The 22,156-nt window shown below is 39.9% G+C and overlaps 2 protein-coding genes across 2 annotated transcripts in view; one reads left to right on the top strand and one right to left on the bottom strand.

Annotated features, from left to right (window-relative positions):
- Positions 1–4,587, top strand: part of UTP20 (UTP20 small subunit processome component) — a 110,231-nt gene extending 105,644 nt beyond the window's left edge. The window contains exons 56-59 of the mRNA XM_032171552.2: positions 636–905; positions 1,135–1,261; positions 3,198–3,343; positions 3,583–4,587. Coding sequence (XP_032027443.1) covers positions 636–905; positions 1,135–1,261; positions 3,198–3,343; positions 3,583–3,738 — 699 coding nt within the window. The 3' untranslated portion in view covers positions 3,739–4,587. The remainder of the gene's footprint in view (positions 1–635; positions 906–1,134; positions 1,262–3,197; positions 3,344–3,582) is intronic.
- A 2,174-nt stretch (positions 4,588–6,761) lies between these two features.
- On the bottom strand, positions 6,762–21,665 carry ARL1 (ADP ribosylation factor like GTPase 1). Its single transcript, XM_032168896.2, has 6 exons — positions 21,512–21,665; positions 19,713–19,850; positions 16,751–16,832; positions 14,647–14,758; positions 10,014–10,192; positions 6,762–9,284 (listed from the first exon to the last, which is right to left on the bottom strand). The coding sequence occupies exons 1-6, from the start codon at positions 21,513–21,515 to the stop codon at positions 9,254–9,256; spliced, it is 546 nt and encodes a 181-aa protein (XP_032024787.1). The 5' UTR covers positions 21,516–21,665; the 3' UTR covers positions 6,762–9,253.
- Between the last annotated feature and the right edge of the window lie 491 nt (positions 21,666–22,156).

Here is a 22,156-nt window from a genome sequence, read left to right as displayed (position 1 = left end):
AAAATACCCAAAAAACAAAACAAAACAAAAAATGTAAATGGACGGCCTGGAAAGAAATTGTTTCCTTATTCTGTGTGACTTTAAAGGGTAGAACTAGTCCAGATAGATCAAAGTTACATGGAAATGGGTTTGGATGCCCTATGAGGAAGAACTTAAGAATGACCTAGGCCAGGCACGGTGGCTCACACCTGTAATCGCAGCACTTTGGGAAGCTGAAGCGGGCGGATCACCTAAGGTCAGGAGTTTGAGACCCTCCTGGCCAACATGGCAAAACCCCGTCTCTACTAAAAGTACAAAAATTAGCCAGGCGTGGTGGTGCATGCCTGTAATCCCAGCTTCTCAGGAGGCTGAGGCACAAGAATCATTTAAATCTGGGAGGGGAAGTCACAGTGAGCCGAGATTGCGCCACTGCCCTCAGCCTGGGTAACAGAGTGAGGCTGTCTTTAAAAAAAAAAAAAGGAATGATCTAAAAATGGAGCCATCATCATTTAATAGTTGTTAAATAGTTGTAATACCTAGTTTGTTTTTGTTTTCTAAGTGTAGAATACCTATTTTAGCTCGTGCTCTACTAAGCCTTATTTATTTCAAAATCAATGTCCAATTTCTCCCCCCCTCGCCCCCCGTTTTTTTTAAAGGTTGTTAAGAATTTGTTGTTCGTAGCCAAAGTCTTGTATTTACTGGAACCTTATTGTGAGGATAAGCAAAGTAAGATAAAAGACCTGGAAGAACAAGAGGCTTTAGAAGATGGCATGGCCTGTGCAGATGAGAAGGCAGAGTCTGACGGAGAAGAGAAGGAAGAGGTGAAGGAAGAGCTCGGCAGGCCGGCCACGCTGCTGTGGTTGATCCAGAAGCTGTCCCGGATCGCGAAACTGGAAGCTGCTTATTCGCCGAGAAACCCCTTAAAGGTGCGATGAATGCACAGAATGACTGAGAGTAGTCATTTCTCTTTGAAAAGTATTTTAATGATATTAGTGATCCTCCTAAGTCCCTAGAAACTTTATCTTTGAACCCCAAACTGCAGCAATAACATCCATCCCAAAATAGACTGAGCCCTGTTTTCTAAATTAATGCTGTGTCTATGATTGAGTGCTAAAGAGAAGTATTTCAAATGAAAAAAATGATCTGTACTTTCAGAGAACATGCATCTTTAAGTTCCTTGGCGCCGTAGCAATGGATCTTGGGATAGACAAGGTAAAGCTGTATCTCCCAATGATCATAGCTCCTTTGTTTCGAGAACTGAACAGCACCTATTCAGAGCAAGGTAACCCTGCCTCATCTGTTCTCCTGTCTTTTGCACGTGAGGATTTCTTACTTCTCTCCTGAATGTTTCCTTCTTCCTTTCTGTCCTCCCTCCCTGCCAGAGATTTATTTTTATTTATATATATATATTTTAATTATATATCATATACTTATATATGTTTATATTTATATATATACATACACACATAAATTAAAAAAAGAGAGAGAGACGAATATTGGTCTGTGTTATGCCAGGCTGGTCTTGGTCTCAAGCTCCTGGCCTCAAGCAGTTTTCCAACCTCAGCCTACCAAAGTGTTGAGACTATAGAAATGAGCTACTGTACCCAGCCAGAGTTTATTTTTAAAAAGAAAACTTATGAGATATCAAGATAATTAACAAACAAATAGGCATATTTGTATATTTGATTGCCCCCTTCTGTATGCTTTCTGCTCTCCCAGAAAGAATGTTTCTCACATAAAAGATGATGCTTTATCCTCAACATAGATTAAATAGTCAAAGAAAACTATGGTTTCCGGGTAGTTTTAAACCTCATAGCACAGTGAAAAATAATGAACAACAAAATGTCATTACATTCCCATCTTAAAAATTATAGGCTGGGCATAGTGGCTCATGCCCGTAATCCCGTACTTTGGGAAGCCAAGGTGGGAGGATCACTTGAGCCCAGAAGTTCAAGACCAGCCTGGGCAACATGGCAAAACCCCATCTCTACAAAAGATACAAAAATTAGCTGGGTGTGGTGGTGCGCACCTGTAATTGCAGCTACTTAGGAGGCTGAGGTGGGAGGATCTCTTGAGTCTGTGAGGTCGAGGCTTCAGTGAGCCGTGATTGCACCACTGCACTCCTGCCTGGGCAACAGAGTGAGACACTGTCTCAAAAAAAAGATTATAAGGGAAAAATATAAGTATTATCATTTTTATATGAAATAGTTTTAAAATATCATTTTAACATTTCTTCTTTTTCCTTGCCTGATACATTTCCCTCACTTAGTGTAATTGTTGGTAATAACAGTTAAAGAGGGAACTGGGGGCAGGAAGGAGAGGAGGTAAAGTGAATGTTCAGAGTTTAAAAATAAAACAAATGAAGCAAATGTCAAAGCAAGAGCTTTTATAGTCCTACAACCTTGAGAGAAAGTTTCCTCACTCTTAGAAAGGAAAAAGCAATGGTAAAGGTTGAGGCTGCTGACAAAAGCAGGTTCAGGTGTGCTTTGGTTCAAGCCAGTCAACATTTAATGAGCACCTAATATCGGCCAGGCACTAGGGATTCAACAGCAGGAAAGTTTTCAAGAATCTTGTGATCTAGAACAGATGTCCTGAGCTCCCGTGAAATTGAAATCGGGGGTTATTTGTATTTGGGGGTGAGTGGCAGAAAAGGGTGAGAGAGATGGCTTTTTTGTCAACTTCACAAAGGAGGCTTTGACACTCCCCCACAAAAAAAAAAAAAAAAAAAAAAAAACCAAAAAAAAAAAAGTTACTGTGGGCAGAGCTAAGCCTCTGTGACCCATCATGGATTAGAGAGGGAATCTCTTGCTTTTCCCCCCATCTGCAAGAGCTCAACAGGTAAACAGAGGTTAATCCAAAACATTTCTGTCAAGGTCCCAAGTTACTTTAATGTCTTCAGGGCCAGGTTTCCGCTGGGAAGTGGGCCTCACATTCTCTGATTTCTTATTGCATCCTGGGTGAGGTGGTGGCTGGAGTGCTATGTCTAGCATTGCTGGTTTCCCCATTCCAGGAACATAGAGGCTAGTTTTATGTCAGTGTTTAATGTTGAAGTAACGGTGATAATGCTGCAAGAGTTAAAATTTTTTTTTTTGTTTTATTTGGGGTTTCTTGCCAGATCAGTAGCTGGATATAAATGTTGTACATATTGTTGATTTTGTTAATGTTCAAATGTGTCCTTTCCTACTTGTCTCTGATCATTACTCTTTGTGTGTGATTAGATCCTTTGCTGAAGAATCTATCCCAGGAAATCATAGAATTACTTAAAAAGCTGGTTGGGCTTGAGAGTTTCTCATTAGCCTTTGCCTCTGTACAGAAACAGGCTAATGAGAAAAGGGCACTCCGGAAAAAGAGAAAGGCCCTGGAGGTAAGTTTTCTCTTTGAAAATATGGCATGTTCACTGGACTTGATAACTACTAAGTGTGCATGTTTGTGTCACACTTACACTCAGGGAGGATCAAGGCTTTGAGTGGTTGGGGACTTTACAGCTGGGACTTCAGATTTTCTTTAATAAACATGTGTTTTTTACATTTGTTTCTGTATTTGATTCTTATTGGTTTAACATTTACTTTAAAAGTAATATAAAATTTCTGTTCTCTTTTCCAGTTTGTAACTAATCCTGATATTGCTGCCAAGAAAAAAATGAAGAAACACAAAAATAAAAGTGAAGCAAAGAAGAGAAAGATAGAGTTCCTGCGTCCAGGATATAAGGCCAAGAGACAAAAAAGCCATAGCCTGAAAGATTTAGCAATGGTGGAGTAATGTCTCCCTGTGCTGATACAAGCATGAACTTTCTGGAATATTCTGCTAGTCTGAAATTACAGCAGGTTGTCTGGGGCAGGGGGGAGGGTTTTTTTTTTTTTTTTGAGACAAGGTCTCACTCTGTCACCCAAGGTGGAGTGCAGTGACGACATCACAGCTCACTGCAGCCTCAACCTGGGTTCAAGTGATCCTCTCACCTCAGCCTCCCAAGTAGTTGTGCCTCCTAGGCACACACCACTGTGCCCGGCGAATTTTTTGTATTTTTTGTAGAAACAGGATTTCGCCATGTTGGCCAGTCTGGTCTCGAACACCTGGGCTCAACTGATCCGCCTGCCTCGGCCTCCCAAAGTGCTGGGATTACAGGTGTGAGCCACCCTGCCCAACCAGGTTTTATTATTTAAGTTAAACTTTGGATAGATTGTATAATATATAGTTTAATGTAATCATGCTCATATTTTTTAAATAAATAAAACACTTTATACTACTGCTGGGTCTTCACTGTCTAAAAAGCATGCGACACTAGTCAGAGTTTAAAATATAATTTGTAAATAAAAGGATACATTTTTAAATAGCAAGAAAAAATGTAGAAGTTAGCAATTAATCAGACAAAAGATTTGCAAATACTGCTCTATAGTACTTTCTAAAATTTTAGGAAAAGGCAGTAAGAAAGATCTGCACAAATAGAACTATAACCATGTTCATGGCTAGGAAGATTCAGGGTCATAAAATGCTACTTTTTCCCAAGTTGATCCCTTTGGTTAAATGTGTATCTGAGCAAAATCCCAAGAGTTCTTCACATTAACCCAACAAGCTGATTCTAAAATATATATGGAAGGTATTAAGCCGAGAATAACCATGACACTCTTACAAAAGTAGAACAGGATGAGGGGCTTGCCCTATTGGATATCAAAAGACAGACACAAAAACTATCTATAGAGAGAACGTGTAATAAATCCTACTTCATTAAGAACTTCTGCTTAGGAGAAAACACAAACTGGGACGTGGCATACAACACATAAACAATTAGTAGTACCAAGACATATAATCAATACTGACGAATCAACACAGATAATCTCATGGAAGAAGTGGCAAAAGCGAGAAATGAGCATTGCGCAAAAGGATAAACATAAATGGTCCTTAAACATTGTTAGCTGATATGGCTGTAACATTTTTTTTTTTCAAGTTATTATGCACTGCTTGGTAAGTAGTCATTACATTGAGACCCCCAAGTGCCACCCTGGCTACATGAAGTTCTTAGATTACATACCTTCTCACACCATAAGTTAAAGAATACCTGGACTAGTCGGAGTCCTACTGTACTAGCTATGTCTAGTTGTTAAATTGTTTGAGTCACTCCTGTATTTAGCCTCATTAGTAATTAGGAAAATGCTAGTTATCACCAGAATTAGATTCCATTTTGAAATCATCAGATAAAGCTGACAATACCAAGTGCTGGCAAGCATGGTGGAGCCACAGGAAATCTTATAAACCACTTTGGAAAGCAGTTTGACATTATCTTGTAAACCTGAAGACGGGTATACTCCCTGATCCCGAGTTTCACTCCTAGAGAAACCATGAACCACGGATCTGAAGAATGTTCTTGAACCATTGCTAAAAGTCAAGAACTAGAAGCAATCCAAATGTCTTTCCACAAGAGAATAAATAAAATAGTATATTCATATACTGAAACCAAGTAGCAGAAATCAGCTAATTATATATACATCAATATAGATGATATTCTAGAAACAATGTTGAGTGGGGGAAAAGAAAAATAAGAGTTGAATACTACTGTCATAAAATTGTGTGTACATACATAAATCTGTAGAAAAAAATTAACGATTTCAAAGTTTTCAGGATAGAGGGTACTTCTGAGAAGGAATAGGATCGAGGGAGAACACGGTGGGGTTGGGGAACTTAAACTGTCCTCATAATGTTCAGTGTCTTACATTTGGTGCCAGATTTCCAAGTTTATAATGCTTCATTACATTACTTTCTGTATATAAAATATTTCCTGATAACATTTTCTAATGTTCAGCCAAAACCACATTAATACAAAGTTATTAGTACAAAGAAAACAAGTGGTTTCTTTGAAACTTTACTTTTAAGGTTTACTATTTACACTAAAATGGTAATAAGCCACACTTATTTAGAGGTGGCTCAAGTTGTTTCTGTTGTTCAACCATATAGCATCTTTTGCCTCACTCTATACTTGACGTGGAAGAAATACTCTTCAGTGCCCCATATATTTGGGGGCATAGTGGGAAATCCACCCTATGTGCCAGGCACTTTGGATACATGTTGTTTAATCCTAGTATTCCTGAGCGATTCCTACAATTGGCTCCTATTTTACAGATGAAGAAACTGAGACTCAGAGTAAGTAACTTCCCTAAGGGTGATACACGATGTAGATGGTACAATCAAGATTCAAAGTCCATGCTTTGAGCTGGGCACGGTGGCTCACACCTGTAATCCCAGCACTTTGGGAGGCCAAGGCAAGTGGATCACTTGAGGTCAGGAGTTCAAGACCAGCCTGGCCAACATGATGAAACCGTCTCTACTAAAAATACAAAAATTAGCCGGGCGTGGTGGCGCGGCACCTGTAGTCCCAGCTACTCGGGAGGCTGAGCCAGGAGAATCGCTTGCACCTGGGAGGCAGAGGTTACAGTGAGCCGAGATCATGCCACTGCACTCCAGCCTGGGTGACAGTGAGACTCCATCTCAAAAAAAAAAAAAGTCCATGCTTTATAATTTGTAATTATGGGCTTAGAATATGACAGCATGTGGCATAGGAATCAAATGTTCATTCACTTCAGCATCTGTGCTTTGATGTAGTGTGTATCTCAAACGGGAGTTCTCACCCTTCTAAGGGCTTTGTAATGTATGAAAAGGGGGCCATCTTAGAAGACTGATTTTAATTAATTCTAAGTGACTTAAAGTAAATGCATGTATTGCTTTCATAAAATTTTTAAAAATAAAAAAACAAAATACTAAGGCAAAGATCAGAAAGGACAAAGATATCTGGGATATTGAAGACGTCTTTGTTTTTAATCAATAAATATTTATTGAGTGCCTACTGTGTGCCGGTGCACCACATTAGGTGCAAGGGATACTAACAGTAAATAAGATACGGTCCCCGCCCTCAGAGCTTACATTTCAACAGTTTAAAGTGCATCTCAGGTATTTCAGATAATAGAAGTAATTCTACCACTCTCAAATTTTTTTTTTTTATGCAAGACAACACAACCATAGGCCAGTTATAAAATAGAATGTCAGAAAGAAACATTTAGTATCATTTGTCCAGGTGCCATCTTACAGAAAAGAAACTACTAGAGTGGCCATTTGCACCTATGTTCTGATTTCAAGTTTGGTGTTTTTCCCATTGCCAAGCCTCTCATAAAACAATATTCAGATTTGCCATGTATATATCAATATCCAAACACTGGTAGCATACCTGTGCAGTTGTCTCCTGCTAGACAAGGACCATATAATTTATAACTTACTTAAGTGTCCACTTTCTTTATCCCATCCTATTCTTTGTGATAAACCAGAGGGATCAGGCTTAACCAAGTGCTGAACTTTGGGGCAACTTCATGCCCTAGGATTCAAGATGGCCTGCAGCTACATGCCAGGTCTGCCTGACAGGACCTTACTTCCCTTTTTTGCAGTTTTCCTGAACTGCCGAGAGGCAGCTGTACAAGCTTTACGAACCTCAGGCTGTAAGTGAACTTGTTTTCTGCATTTTCCAGCCATGTGCCATTGACCAGAAGTGAACTCAAGTATAAATTGCAAAGGGCTACTTGTCAAGATGACAAATATCTATCCTACTATTTCAACTATGAACATATTCTGAAATGCCATATGCCAGGCGCCATACCAGATACTAGGGACATAAATATGAAAAAGTCTTTGCCCCTCAGGAGTAATATTGTTGTACTGGAACACTTGTAGCTGAAGGAAAATCTCCAAAAAAGATTTCAAAGAGACTAAAGTAGGAATGGGTGCTGGAGAATGAGCAAGAAGGGTGAGAGTCCCGCGGGTGAAGGGAGAAAGCAGCAGAGAATGAATACAAGCCCGGAGAATGAACATAAATGTGAGGGGAAGAGGCCAGAGGCCAACACTGGAAGGACAGTAAGGGCCAAGAAAGGAACTATTCATGTTTCTGAGACCTGCGGGGAACCATAGTATTAAGCTCTCATTACAAGCACCTAATTTCTTAAAGGCTGGTTTTCCAACTTAAGTGAAAGAAATTCACCCTGTTTTTAGCAATTATGAAGCACTATATTTACTTCTGTCACATTAGCTGATTCTGTGGCGGACTGGGTAATTTGAAAAGCTCCTTTGAACATGAATTGTTTTTAAACGTACAGTCTAGCAATAAGCCTAATTTTTAAAACAGAATGCTTAATTTCTCCCTGTACAATCAGTAAGATTTTGATTTTTAACAAGTTTACATGTCCAATTACATGTAAAGGAATGAAAACCAGTAAAGACACCTTTTATAATCTGAAAATAGATTTTTAAACCTTCCTTTAATGTGAAATTTTCTCTTTCAAGTGTTATGAATTCCATCAAATATAACCATTTAGGATTATTTATAGTATGTCACTGATCACTTCTACTAGTATAGACAAATAAGTTTATAGACATTATTTTGAATGTAACTAATTAGCATAATTTTATTTAAGAGTTAGACTGTGTTGTCAATACTGACATTTTTGGGAATATATAATATAGTTTATGAGTCAAGCTTCTGAACCAAAAGTTTTACTTTGAGCCCTATTCCTACCTTACCAGCTAGCAGGTGACTTTGGGCAAGCCAACCTATTAGAACACTGGGTCCATGTCCATACAGTGAAGACATCATAACCTGTCCTACCTACTTCACAAGCTTCCTGTACCGATCAACTAGATCAATATATGTAAGATTTTTTTTTGACAACTATAAAGTACTATAAAATGACAATTACAGATAAGTCAATGAAGTTAACCATCAAAATAATATTCATGCCTATAACCAAAACAGCTTAATAAAAAGTGGTCAGGTTAGCAAATAGAGATTATATTATACAAACTATGTTCCTCACCTACTCTCATACTGATCTAATCTTTGGAAAGATAATTCATTTTAAGGGGAAAAAATCTGTTAAGATATTTTTTAGTATTTATACAAACAAGCTGCAACTACTATTCAAAAATAGGTTTTTTTCATCCAATAGGAGTACACTCTTTAATAGAACTGTATTTGAGTAAGAATTCCATACAAATAGAATATATACCTTAACACAAGAAAGCAAAGAAAAGAATATTTTACATTACATAGAACATTCAGGTGATTTGATTGAATTATCCCTCCAACTAAATACTTATTTTCCCTATTTACTACAAACATTGCAGTCAGTCAGTATATGCCAATAATCATATAGTTTTAACATGTAGTAGTGTGAAGTACACTTGACTGTTTCCAAAGGGAGAGAGGTGATGTAGTCTTCATTTCAGGGGAGAAGAATGGACTGAATTACTGTCTGCTTTTTAATGTTTCAACTAACCTGTAAAGAGAAAATGAACTGTTTCATAAAATTAATTTTCAGGTATAAAGCATGATCATCTATAATAAACTTTGTATTGGAGGTAGATTCCAAAGTACTTAAAATGATGACAGCTAACACAGATGAGGTTATGTACTAGATATCCATAAGGTTCCTTTAAGCTTTGAATTTGTCCATGATTTGAATGAAAAATTCAAAAAAGACCAAATATCTATTTTCCAAGCTACTACTACTTCTGGGCTACATATGGATGACTCAGAGGTGAAACTAGTCTCGATCCTCAAGGAGGTGATTATCTAATGAGTAGATGAACAAATCAAACAATTACAAGACAGCAAAACAAGTACTATGTCACTAATCTGTGACAAAGGCATCTAACTTTGAGTGATTAGGCAGTAGGAATACAGATACATTAGGAAAAGCTCTTCAGAAGAGAGCCTTAAGCTAATTCCTGAAGGATAAGGAATTGGAGGGTGAGGTGAGGCAGGGAAAAGGCTAAAAATTGGCAAAGAATTTGCTTATGTAAGTAACTGTAATCAGGTAAGTGTGATTGAGAAGAAGACAGATGCACCTGAAGACCAGTGGGAGAAAACGCTGGAGGAACTTATGAAATAAGCTGTTAAGTAAATCAAAGTTTCATCCTCAACACTGGAGAAAAATTACACGTGGACGTGCATAGCTGCAAGCACACACAAATGCACAGATGGCTTCTGGAAACATGATACTTGCCATTCCATTGCCTCATCAAGGCCGGTGCCTTTGGTTGCTGACGTTTTGAATATTTGCCATTTTCGGTCCTTCAAGGCAGGTAACCCAAGTGAATTTGCCATCTCTGAGGAGGTCATGGCCTGTTCCATGTCCTGTTTATTTGCAAACACCACTAAAATGGCTTTTCTCAGCTCTTCTTCCTAAATGAAATTGAAAATATTTAATTTCTTTTAACTAATGTGCTCTCTCGAGTTTAGAAAATGTCCAAAAATACATTTTAAAAGTGTATTTTATAATTATTAATATATTATATTCATTATACATTATGAAATTATATAGAAATTATACAGAGAAGTATAAAGAAAAGAAGTTTCACCCATAATCCTACCTCCCAAATATGATCACTGTTAACATTTTGGGTGTTTTCTACTAGTACTTTGTTTTGCAGATGCTTAAGAGTTTATTTAGTAAATACATTTACACACTTAAGATCACAGTTATATATAGTTCCACACCCTGCTTAAAAATTAAAATCATGTTTCTCCAAACTATAACAACTTTTTCAAAATAAAAAAATGGCTAAATATGCTCTACACTATGGATGCATGCACCATAAACTGTGTTAACTATTTTCTAGTATTAGACTCTTATTAGAGTCTTTCCACTAAACTAGTGGATAAACCCAAGTGGCAGGGTCTTTATACAAAAATTTCTGTTTGAGTCTGTTTCCTTAACACAATATTCTAAAAATGGAGTCAAAGTATGAACAGTTTTTTTCAGGCTTTGATAAACTGAATACATGCATGAACAGCTTTCCAGAAAGGTTACCCTACCAACAGTGTATAAAAGTCTTCATCTTCAATGCAGCCTTTGTAGAGTTGGGAATTATTTACTTTTCCAAACATAGCATCTCATTATATATTAGTAGGGTATTCGAAATGCAAATGGGCTGAGGCAGGAGGATTGCTTAAGTCCAGGAGTTTGAGACCAGCCTGAGGAACACAGGGGTCTCTACAAAAAATTTTTTAAAAAACAAACAAAAAAGGAAGCAGAGAGAGGAGCTCAAGGTTATAATAAGCTTTGGTTGTGCCACTGCACTCCAGCCTAGGGGACAGAGGGAGACCCTGTCTTCTTTTTCCTTTTTTTAAGACACTGTCTCACTCTGTTGCCCAGGCTGGAGTTGCAGTGGGGCAATCTTGGTTCACTGCAGCCTCCGCATCCCGGGTTCAAGTGATTCTCCTGCCTCAGCCTCCTGAGTAGCTGGGACTACAGGTGCCCGCCGCCACGCCCAGTTAATTTTTGTATTTTTAGTAGAGATGAGGTTTCACCATGTTGGTCAGGCTGGTCTCGAACTCCTGACCTCGTGATCCACCCACCTCGGCCTCCCAAAGTGCTGGGATTACAGGCATAAGCCACCGCGCCCTGCTGACCTTGTCTCTTTAAAACAAATGCAAATGTTATTAGCAATGTTTTTCCCCTATAAATTGCCTTTTGCTCATTTTGCAAAAGATCTTGCTATGATTAAGATCACTAATCCTTAGTCATTGGTTTCTGGTTAGGCCTGGTTTCTTATCATAATCTTGTTTATATTTGCCATATCTGAGCTTTGGGGGAGTTTTGTTTACATTAATATAATTAAATCTCATCTTTTGAATTTCTTATATGTTCTTATAATTTTCATTTTTTACATTTAATTATTTACCCATTTAGAATTCAGTTTTGTGTATAAGAAAGTTGAAAGGCCAGGCACGGTGGCTCACATCTGTAATCCCAGCACTTTGGAAGGCTGAGGTGGGTGGATCACCAGGTCAGGAGTTCAAGACCAGCCTGACCAACATGGTGAAACCCCGTCTCTACTAAAATTACAAAAATTAGCCAGGTGTGGTGGTGTGTGCTTGCAATACCAGCTACTCAGGAGGCTGAGGCAGGAGAATTGCTTGAATCCGGGAGGCGGAGGCTGCAGTGAGTCGAGATTGCGCCACTGCACTCCAGCCTGGGCAACTCCGTCTCAAAAAAAAAAAAAAAAGTTGAAACCTAAACTGCTTTTGTGTCTATATTTTTTGTTTGTTTGTTTTGAGATGGAGTCTCACTCTATCACTCAGGTTGGAGTGCAGTAGCACGATCTCAGCTCACTGCAACCTCCGCCTCCTGGGTTCAAGTGATTCTCCTGCCTCAGCCTCCCATGTAGCTGGGATTACAGGCATGCGCCACTACACCCGGCTAATTTTTGTATTTTAATAGATATGGGTGGCCAGGCTGGTCTCAAACTCCTGACCTGAAGTGATCTGCCTGCCTCGGCCTCCCAAAGTGCTGGGATTACAGGCATGAGCCACCACACCTGGCCTGTGTCTGTATGTTTTAACAATAACAGTCCTGACTCGTACTTGGCCCATACTTAACATAACATGGTATTTACTGATGAATTAAAAGTGACTTCCTAAAGAAAGAATCCAACTTTTACTTCTTTCTCTGTAAGACTTTATAAGTGAAATCCTAACAATGCAAGTAACAACAATCCTGCACAACTCCAGAATTGTAAACTGAAGTCAATAATCCATTCCTTTTAAGCAATACTTTATATGATAGAAATACGTTATATCATGTGAATTATACCTAAATAAAGCTGTTCTTTAAAAAACCCATTATACCCAAGGCAATTAAACCTTATCCTTACATTTAAATTTGGTCTAAGAAGCTCTTATAATAAATATAATGCTATGATGTAAAAAAAAAAAAAAATTAACCAAATGTTTAAAACTATTAAGTCTGCAATTTATAACCTGGAAGCCATTAAGAAGTCAGTAGTTCAAGGAATCAAAAGTCCTGGGCTGAGTGCGGTGGCTCGTGCCTGTAATCCCAGTACTTCGCGAGGCCAAGGCGGGCAGATCAGGAGGCGGGCAAACTGCTGAGGTCAGGAGTTTGAGACCAGCCTGGCCAACATGGTGAAACCCTGTCTCTGCCACAAATACAAAAATTAGCCGGGTGTGGTGGCAGAAGCCTATAGTCCCAGCTACTCAGAAGGCTGAAACAGAAGAATCACTTGAACCTGGGAGGCGAAAATTGCAGTGAGTGATCACGCCACTGCCCTCTAGCCTGGGCGACAGAGCAAGACTCTGTCTGAAAAAAAAAAAAAAAAATCAAAAGTCCATAGTCCCCTCATCTGAGGATGCTTTTACCTAGGTACCAACTGGCCTAGAACTTATATTTAAACATCCCTTGCTTAAACAATTCAGAATCCAGTTTTTGACAAGAGAAAGAAACTTATCCATCTAATTTTCCAGAGCAAGGGCAATTTTATTATCATAGTACATTTGATTATTTTTTCATTTTTTAAAAACGGATTATTTAATTCATCCTCTGAATTTGATCAGTTAGCCAATATATGATCTTATTAACTTCAGTGAATAAGATGTATTGAATTCTTAATTAAGTGCTATACATTGTTCCACCTATCAGGGTAAACTCAAAGAACTTAATTTTAGAGGGAGAGATACATAAGTAAACAAATATATATTTTTTTAATTTTTATTTTTTAAGATGGAGTCTCACTCTGTCACCCAGGCTGTAGCGCAGGGGCACGATCTCGGCTCACTGCAACCTCTGCCTCCCGGGTTCAAGCGACTCTCCTGCCTCAGCCTCCCGAGTAGCTGGGATTACAGGCACACACCACCATGCCCGGCTAATTTTCTTGTACTTTTAGTAGAGATGAGATTTCACCATGTTGGACAGGCTGGTCTCAAACTCCTGATGATCTCTGGTGACCTGCCCGCCTTGGCCTCCCAAAGTGCTGGGATTACAGGCATGAGCCACCACGCCCAGCCAACAAATACATTTGAAAATAATGTAAAAAAACAGTAAGTGGGGTGCAATGGCTCACACCTGTAATCCCAACACCAGGAGGCGGAGGCAGGAGGATCACCTGAGGACAGGAGTTTGGGACCAGCCTGGGCAACATAGCTAGACCCCATCTCTACAAAAAAAAAAAAAGAAAAAGAAAAAGAAAAAAAAGAAACAATATTGGTATAAAGAATAAAGAAGGGTAAAGGATTAGAGAATAAATGAGACTTCTGGGGAAGAGATGTGGGAAGGAAGGCAGCCATGCAAAGATGCTGGAGAATAGTATTCCAAGCAGAAGGATCAGCAAGTACAAAAGGCCCTAAGCCAGGTGTGCAAGCTTGTGTCCAAAGAACAGAAAGAAGGTCTGTGTAGCTAAAGCACTGTAAACACTGGGAAGGGTAAAAAAACGATAAACGTGAGGCCCCCAGTAACCCAGAAATATATATTTCTCTGAACTTGAATCCTTCTAAAACAGCTAAAAATAAAAAGACATATTTTAAAAGTCACATCAAAGAAGTGACTTAGAATAGATGCTTTTGTTTAAGTGAGCTCTGAACCTCCTGGAAAATCAAGCAATCTGGCTTAAAGGAAGAGGAAGTTACAAGGATAGTTTTTGTTGTTGTTTTGTCTCCAACCCTCTCCTCAACTGTATTTTTGGAATAGAAAACAATTTGCATAAAAGAAAATAATATTAAAAGGATGGAGGGAACAACCCCTGCATTCTTTTTAATTATTCTTCAATGTAATAATATGTACCGGAAATAGTAAGCAAATGTAAAAGACTTCCCCACATTTTAAAGTGGTTACGTTTTCTTACCTCCAACATGGCAACTAACTCTGATTTGGAAATGCCAATTCGGTCTCGGTCACAACTGTCTACTACATAAATGACTGCATCTGTGTTTGAATAGTAACACCTCCAGTATGGCCTAGAGAAAATTCAAAAGGGGAGAACATATTGTTATTGTTTTATTTTTATTTTTATATTTATTTATTTATTTTTTTTTTTTTTTTGAGACGGAGTCTTGCTCTGTCGCCCAGGCTGGAGTGCAGTGGCGCGATCTCGGCTCACTGCAACCTCCGCCTCCCGGGCTCACGCCATTCTCCTGCCTCAGCCTCTCCGAGTAGCTGGGACTACAGGCGCCCGCCACCACGCCCGGCTAATTTTTTGTATTTTTGGTAGAGACGGGGTTTCACCGTGGTCTCGATCTCCTGACCTCGTGATCCGCCCGCCTCGGCCTCCCAAAGTGCTGGGATTACAAGCTTGAGCCACCGCGCCCGGCCTGTTATTGTTTTAAAGACGCAACTGACATATCAATTGCCAATTCTGTCCCACATACGTTAGAATTAATGCCTTAATGATTTACTGTTTCTGGTGGATATATGTACCACATCCCTCAGATGTGATGGAGTCAAAAGAATGTTGATAAACATTGGCTGGGCACGGTGGCTCACACCTGTAATCCCAGCATTTTGGGAGGCTGAAGCGGGCAGATCATCTGAGGTCGGGAGTTCGAGACCAGCCTGAACAACATGGAGAAACCCTGTCTCCACTAAAAATACAAAATTAGCTGGACATGGTGGCAAGTGCCTGTAATCCCAGCTACTCGGGAGGCTGAGGCAGGAAAATCACTTCAACCAGGAAGGCAGCGGTTCCAGTGAGCCGCTGGTGCCATTGCACTCCAGCCTGGGCAACAAGAGTGAAACTCCATCTCAAAAAAAAGAAAAAAAAAAGAATGTTGATAAACATTGAATCACAGGACCAGGGAGTTCCAAAATGAATTCAGACTTCAGGCTGACAAAATTTACTTATAATCTATGAAATCACTAAATATACTGATAGAAAAGTTGTACACAGACCTGATCATTACATCTTCTTAAACAAACCTTTAACTAGGCACCCCTTAAGAGAAATAAACTTTTTAAATGTGATTTTATTTAACAGTCATGAAAGTAATCACTGACATCAAGCAGTAGAAATGGCTAAAATTATAAATAAACTCAAAAGTGATTCAAAAAGCCTACTCTGGCTTGGGAGGCTGCACAATTTAAAAAAAAAAAAAACGTGATTCAAGAAATGAGTCAAAAGAAGTCAGAATGTTTGGAGAATACATTACTAATCTTTTAAGATGGTACTATCGTGAGCAACTACTGATGGTCACCAAACATTCGTTGTTGCCATGTCAAGCCCAAAATGCTAAGCAGAAGACCTGAACTGCAGAAGGCATTTATTTTTTATTTATTCATTTTTTTTTTTGAGACAGAGTCTCACTCTGTAGCCCAGGCTGGAGTGCAGTGGTGTGATCTCAGCTCACTGCAACCTCCAGCTCCCAAGTCACAGTACAAGCAATTCTCCTGCCTCAGCCTCCCAGGTAGCTGGAATTACAGGCACACACCACCATGCCCAGCTAATTTCTGTATTTTTAGTAGAGACGAGGTTTCAACATATTGGTCAGGCTGGTCTCCAACTCCTGACCTGATGATCCGCCCACCTCGGCCTCCCAAAGTGCTGGGATTACAGGCATGAGCCACCAAGCCTAGCCAATGGCATTTATTTTTATATTAGCCCTAAATGGGATGCCTGCAAGGTACTTTAATGAATTCCAAAACAATGTGTTTCAGAGAGGAGAGACTGACAAGAACTACATGGAGGGTCCTTTCTAGTTGAGAATAGCTGAAGTAATAAGGTCTTGAGATTTTCATGAAAACATTTTCATTAAACAGGTATCTGGAAAACTGGGCTTCCTTAAGTTTTAACTCAATGGATGCTCTAAGGAAATAGTTCCAAATTTTATCTCATTTTAAACTAGGTGGCTCCATTTAAATTACAATAGAACACATATTCAGGTTTACTGATGTTAACCCTTAAAAGAACCAATAAATGTCAAATACTACCAAATAAACTGGTCTTTGTACCATACCTGATACTTGTCTGTCCTCCTAAATCCCAGACTTGGAATTTAAGGTTTTTGTACGTCACCGTCTCTACATTAAATCCAATGGCTGGAAGAGAAATCAAATCAGTGGTATGTGTAGACTAATACATTCCACCTTCAAAATATCCTAATTGAGTTACAGCAATTAATGGTAACTGTTATTAGAGTTTAAAAAATATATTTATATAATTTGTCTTAGGATTTGAGTTAAAAAGAAATGGTAATTGTTGAATCACATTATTGGTTGAGATTTTATACCATTTAAGATGAAATAGTATGCTCTGCTCCCCCACACATGTGCAGGTGTGTGCACAAAACATCAACTAGCAAGATCAATACCATCTTCAGGATATTTTTAAAAAGCCAGCAGTTCTGCAAATAAAGTATATAATTTTAGCTCAAATAAATTAAAAAAAGAATTAAAAAAAGAAAAAGGAAAGCATAATTTTTAGCTCAATGGAAATCCTATTATATTAAACTCCCCTCATAATAGAGTAGTTAAAAGTGTTTGAAAGCTGTATTTATAAAGTACAGTTGTGGATGTACTATAAAAAGCAGAATTTTGGCTGGCAGCAAATAAACAGACCAAAAGGAAGAGAAGCTAAACTTCAGTCCTAAACTTCAGCATGGACACAGCCATGGCTACAGCTTTCAATCTCACAGCCCATCTGCAGACATCCTCAAGAACTCACTTGTAATAAGGTCATGGCTGGATGGTCAAAGGGCAGGTGTCCCATCCCTTTTCTCTGCCATCCTTCTTAGGTGAAAAATAGGTAAAAAATAACTTCCATGGCTGGGTGCGGTGTCTCACACCTGTAATCCCAGCATTTTGGGAGGCCGAGGCGGGTGGATCACCTGAGGTCAGAAGCTCGAGACCAGCCTAGCCAACACTGTGAAACCCCATCTCTTCTAAAAATACAAAAAGTAGCCAGGTGTGGTGGCACATGCCTGTAATCCCAGCTAGTCTGGAGGCTGACGCATGAGAATCGCTTGAACCTGGGAGGCACAGGTTGCAGTGAGCCGAGATCGTGCCACTGCACTTCAGCCTGGGCAATAGAGTGAGACTCTGTCTCAAAAACATAAATAAATAAAAAATAACTTCCAGCTATAACTGGACAATTAGCTTTTGTTTTATATTTAAGTTTGCAGTGGTAAGTGACACCTTTGAATATTTGGCAAGTATGTCTATTACAATTAAAAAATAACAATACTATGACAAATTTGAGCAAAAAACTAAAATGCAAGTTCATGATGTCTCCCTTAGAATTAGGTAGGAATGTAATCACAATGTTCACCAATAGTAAAAAACATCATTTATATGTGCAAGACAAGAGAAAGGTGTAGACCGGGTGCAGTGGCTCATGCCTGTAATCCCAACACTTTGGGAGGCTGAGGTGGGAAGATCACTTGAGCCCAGGAGGTAGAGGTAGAGGCTGCAGTGAGCTACGATTGCACCACTGCACTCCAGCCTGGGCAAAAAAGCAAGACACTGTCTCAAAAAAGAGTGTGGTGTAAAGCAGCACTCACTGAAACTTGAAACTATCCACTGTGCTGCTCTGTACACTGCAGGAGACGCCCAGAGATGGGTCATTTTGAGAAGCAAAAACTAAGGGAACTAAAATTTACTGAAGGTAGCAAAAAGGAATAACAGACATTACAGGGTTCAAAACGCTCTTCTTTGAGGCTAGCCTCTTTTGTTTTAGACCATAAATTTAAACAGTAACAATACAGAAATACCCTGAGTGACAGACTAACGTTAGAGGCATAATTTAAAAAATCTTGAGCAAACTGTATGAACTCTTTAATTTAAATGTATTACTCTTCTCCAAGTAAATTCAGGGCAACAAATGAAAAAGTATAAATAACAACAGTATTCTCATACAATCAAATAAGACTGTTGGAGAATATTTTTGTAAGACAGTAATAATTGATTAAAATTGAGGTATTTCTTCTCTTAATAAGTATATACATATATACACATACATATTTTGAGACCGAGTTTTGCTCTTGTTGCCCAGTCTGGAGTGCAATGGTGTGATCTCGGCTCGCCACAACCTCTGCCTCCCGGGTTCAAGCGATTCTCCTGCCTCAGCCTCCCGAGTAGCTGGGATTACAGGCATGCACCACCACACCTGGCTAATTTTGTATTTTTAGTAGAGATGGGGTTTCTCCATGTTGGTCGGTCTGGTCTCGAACTCTCGACCTCAGGTGATCCACCCACCTTGGCCTCCCAAAGTGCTGCCATTACAGGCGTGAGCCACTGTGCCCGGCCTTCTGTTGATATTTTTAAGGTACCAAATTACTTCAACACTCAGTCTCTACAACTCAGATCTTTAAAAGTAATCAATAGAATTACCTAAGGTAAACTAATCTTAATTAAAATAGTAACAAATACAGAAAAAAAGGCACTTCACATGTAATATCACTTAACATTTATATAATTCTTTAAAGGTACTTTTACCTACTTTGTTTATTTCCCCCTGAAAACCAGTGAGTATTTGTTATCTTATGTATTTTATTAGTAAAGATACTGGCTCTCAGTGAGATTTAGTAACTTAAAACCGCTTTTAAACAGCTATAAACAGCCCAACCCGGCCGTAAACCAGAACAACGATCCTTAAATTACACTAAGCTGCCTCTTAGTTGATGGAAAAAGTGTTATCAATGTTATGTTCATACTAGCAGTTTACAAACTTTATCAAATACTTTATCATATGAATTCATTTATTCAGAAATAGGCCTGGCATAGTGGCTCATGCCTGTAATCCCAGCACTTTGGGAGGCCAAGGCAGGAGGATCACTTGAGGCCAAGAGTCTAAGACCAGCTTGGGCAACATAGTGATACCTGATCTCTACTAAGACAAAAAAAAAAAAAGAAAGAAAGAAATAGTTATGTTAGATGGAGACCAGAAAGCCCCTACAATTAGTTCATCATACCAACACTTACTAGGTATAGTAGTAACAACTTCTCCAACTTGTAATCTGTACAAAATTGTGGTTTTTCCTGCTCCATCTAATCCCAAAATTAAAATCCTCATTTCTCGAGTTCCAAATAGACTGGAAAATATACTTGAGAAAAAGCCACCTAAAAAATAACATAAGAAAAAACATACACAATGTCACTTTGTGAACTAGGTACACAAAACATCTAACCTTGTCCTTTGAGAGCTATATACCAAATTAAATATTATAATTTCCTGGATGCGTAGGTGCATATTTTTCCTCCCAATGAAATATATTATTCAATATCAAACAAGTAATCAGTTATGTTACTATGTCCTAAATATTATGTCATGCAGGCACAGAAGATAAACCAAACAATAAGAGAAATATGACCGCGGCCTTTGGGAATCTCATTTTCTAATCAGCAGAATAGGAATATTTTAGCATGATCCCTTCATTACCACTAAAAACCAAGGGACCAGTAAGGAGGATAGTGGGACAATATAATCCTTGCACAGGAAAAGTATTGTACAGCAGCAGTACCACTATAACCAACTTCAATCAGAGTTCTCCACCAAGCAGTATAACTAGTAATATAACTAGAAATAACTAGAAATTGAGAAAGAAGCTGAAAACAATAACTATTTTTGACAGAAATCCATTTTTAAAAATAATAAAGCTCTATCCAACACATCACAAAATATTCCCAGAAAGCTTCCTGTACACCATAATTGTGTAGTACAAAAGCACAGTCCTTTTCCCCTCCAGAGCCATTAGAGAAGATTAAAAACAAGTTACATTAACCATACAAAAAAAATAGTTAACATCAGAAGTGATGCCACACTGTTATTTGGCAAAGACATGGCATAACTAAGAGCTGCGAGTTGAAAAACGAACACCACCATGGGCTAGAGAACCTTGGGAAAGTTCAACAGAACGGGTGTGACTTAACAAAGTCCTTTCTACCATTTACAGGTAGAAGAGAGGCGGAACAAAACTGAAGGGGGTTATGGAAGACAGGACAGCGCCTGCGATGCTTGGGAGCAAGAAGTATGCTCCCAGAAAAGTGTGGAGGGATTTAACCGAGCCAAAGAATCTGCACCTTCATTTGGAGGGTGGGAAACGAGTTAAAGAATGTGCACCCTCATTTGGGCTCTAGCGGGGCGAGGGTGTTACCTGATGCTTGTGAGAATGCAGTTCCCTCAATCAGCGGGCCAAGAATTGAGAATAAAATTTCATTTACCGACTAGAAATACCCGTATTATTACATGAAACGCTACAGCAGATTAGCAGACAAATGCCAAACTGGCCATAAAACAACATAAGCAACACCTGCTCTCGGATTTTTCAAACTGACGCCGTCCCAGCGCCCCCGGTAAAGAGAATAATTAAGCTTCCACTCTGCGGCCGCAGCTCATCTTTCACCAAAAAACCTCAGCGAACCTGCGAATGACGGGTTGCCAGCCTCCGCAGGAACAACTCTGCCCAGCAAGTGGAACTGGGAATGAGGAAAAACTTCATGATAAGGGGAAAGAACTCGAACCCACGCTCTGCAGACCCGCGCTGTCTGGGTCCCCAGACCCCGCGGGAATGAAGGAGAAACGAGAGAGGGCGGAGGAGAACGCGAGAGGCCGGATCCACCCCTACAGATGAAGATCCAAAGTGAGTCAAGTCCTCCGCGACCCGCCCCCTGAGGAGCTGGCTACTCTAGGGTTCCCTGGCCGGCCCCTCTCCTCCTCTGCACCCCAGTCCTCGGCCGCGGCCCCCTCGAGTGCGCCCAGGTGCCCTTCTCGAACCCCTCACCCATGATGAACCCCCTGTCTTCCCTCGCCGATCTTCAGTGACTCCTTGGCCTTCGGCTGCAGCTCCGAGGCGGTCTCCTCGCAAGCCCAGTCAGCCAGCAACTTCCACGTCTGACTCCAGGCGGGGGCGGGGGCGGGAGCGAGGGCCAGCTGCGGCTGCGCGCCGGGAACAGTGGCCTGAGCATCCGCGTCGTCGCTTTCGACTCACGGTCCCTGCTCGCTGGATGTAGATACTGTGGACGCCAGAAGAGACCAATAATTCAAAAACCTGACGTCTCTCCTGCTTCGGTTTTCCTGGACAGAAAGAGCTTCTGAAATAGAGAAATTGGAATTTTTGTTTTAAATTCTGACACCAAAAAGTGGCGAATCTGAAAACTAAAAATGCGAGTCGGGCCTCAATGAGACGTCCGGGTCGAACGCTGGCGTAGGCTGCGGCGTTACAGAGGACTCGTGTCTCGAAGCGCCTTGCGGGGCCAGCCCAACTCTCCCAGGTGTTTTCTCCCAGAAAGAAACAAGACTACGTAATAATAATAGGAATGGTCCCGCGCTGCCAATGCGGAGCAGCCTTACACCTGAGGCCACTAACCGGAGTTTTTTGTCTTCGATGTGGCCTGCAGGACAAGGACCTCGCCGGCCTTTTTTCTCG

The sequence above is a fragment of the Hylobates moloch genome, unplaced genomic scaffold (genome assembly GCF_009828535.3).
Source record: "Hylobates moloch isolate HMO894 unplaced genomic scaffold, HMol_V3 SCAFFOLD_12, whole genome shotgun sequence".
Taxonomy (NCBI): domain Eukaryota; kingdom Metazoa; phylum Chordata; class Mammalia; order Primates; family Hylobatidae; genus Hylobates; species Hylobates moloch.
The sequence above is the reverse complement of the archived record's forward strand: the minus strand, read 5'-3'. Positions and strand labels throughout refer to the sequence as shown.

Coding starts and splice junctions, on each gene's coding strand:
- ARL1 (XM_032168896.2), bottom strand. Junction 16,833..19,712: donor AGTTGTTACTACTATACCTA/GTAAGTGTTGGT, acceptor TTTCTCTTCCAG/CCATTGGATTTAATGTAGAG. Junction 14,759..16,750: donor GGAGGACAGACAAGTATCAG/GTATGGTACAAA, acceptor AATTTTCTCTAG/GCCATACTGGAGGTGTTACT.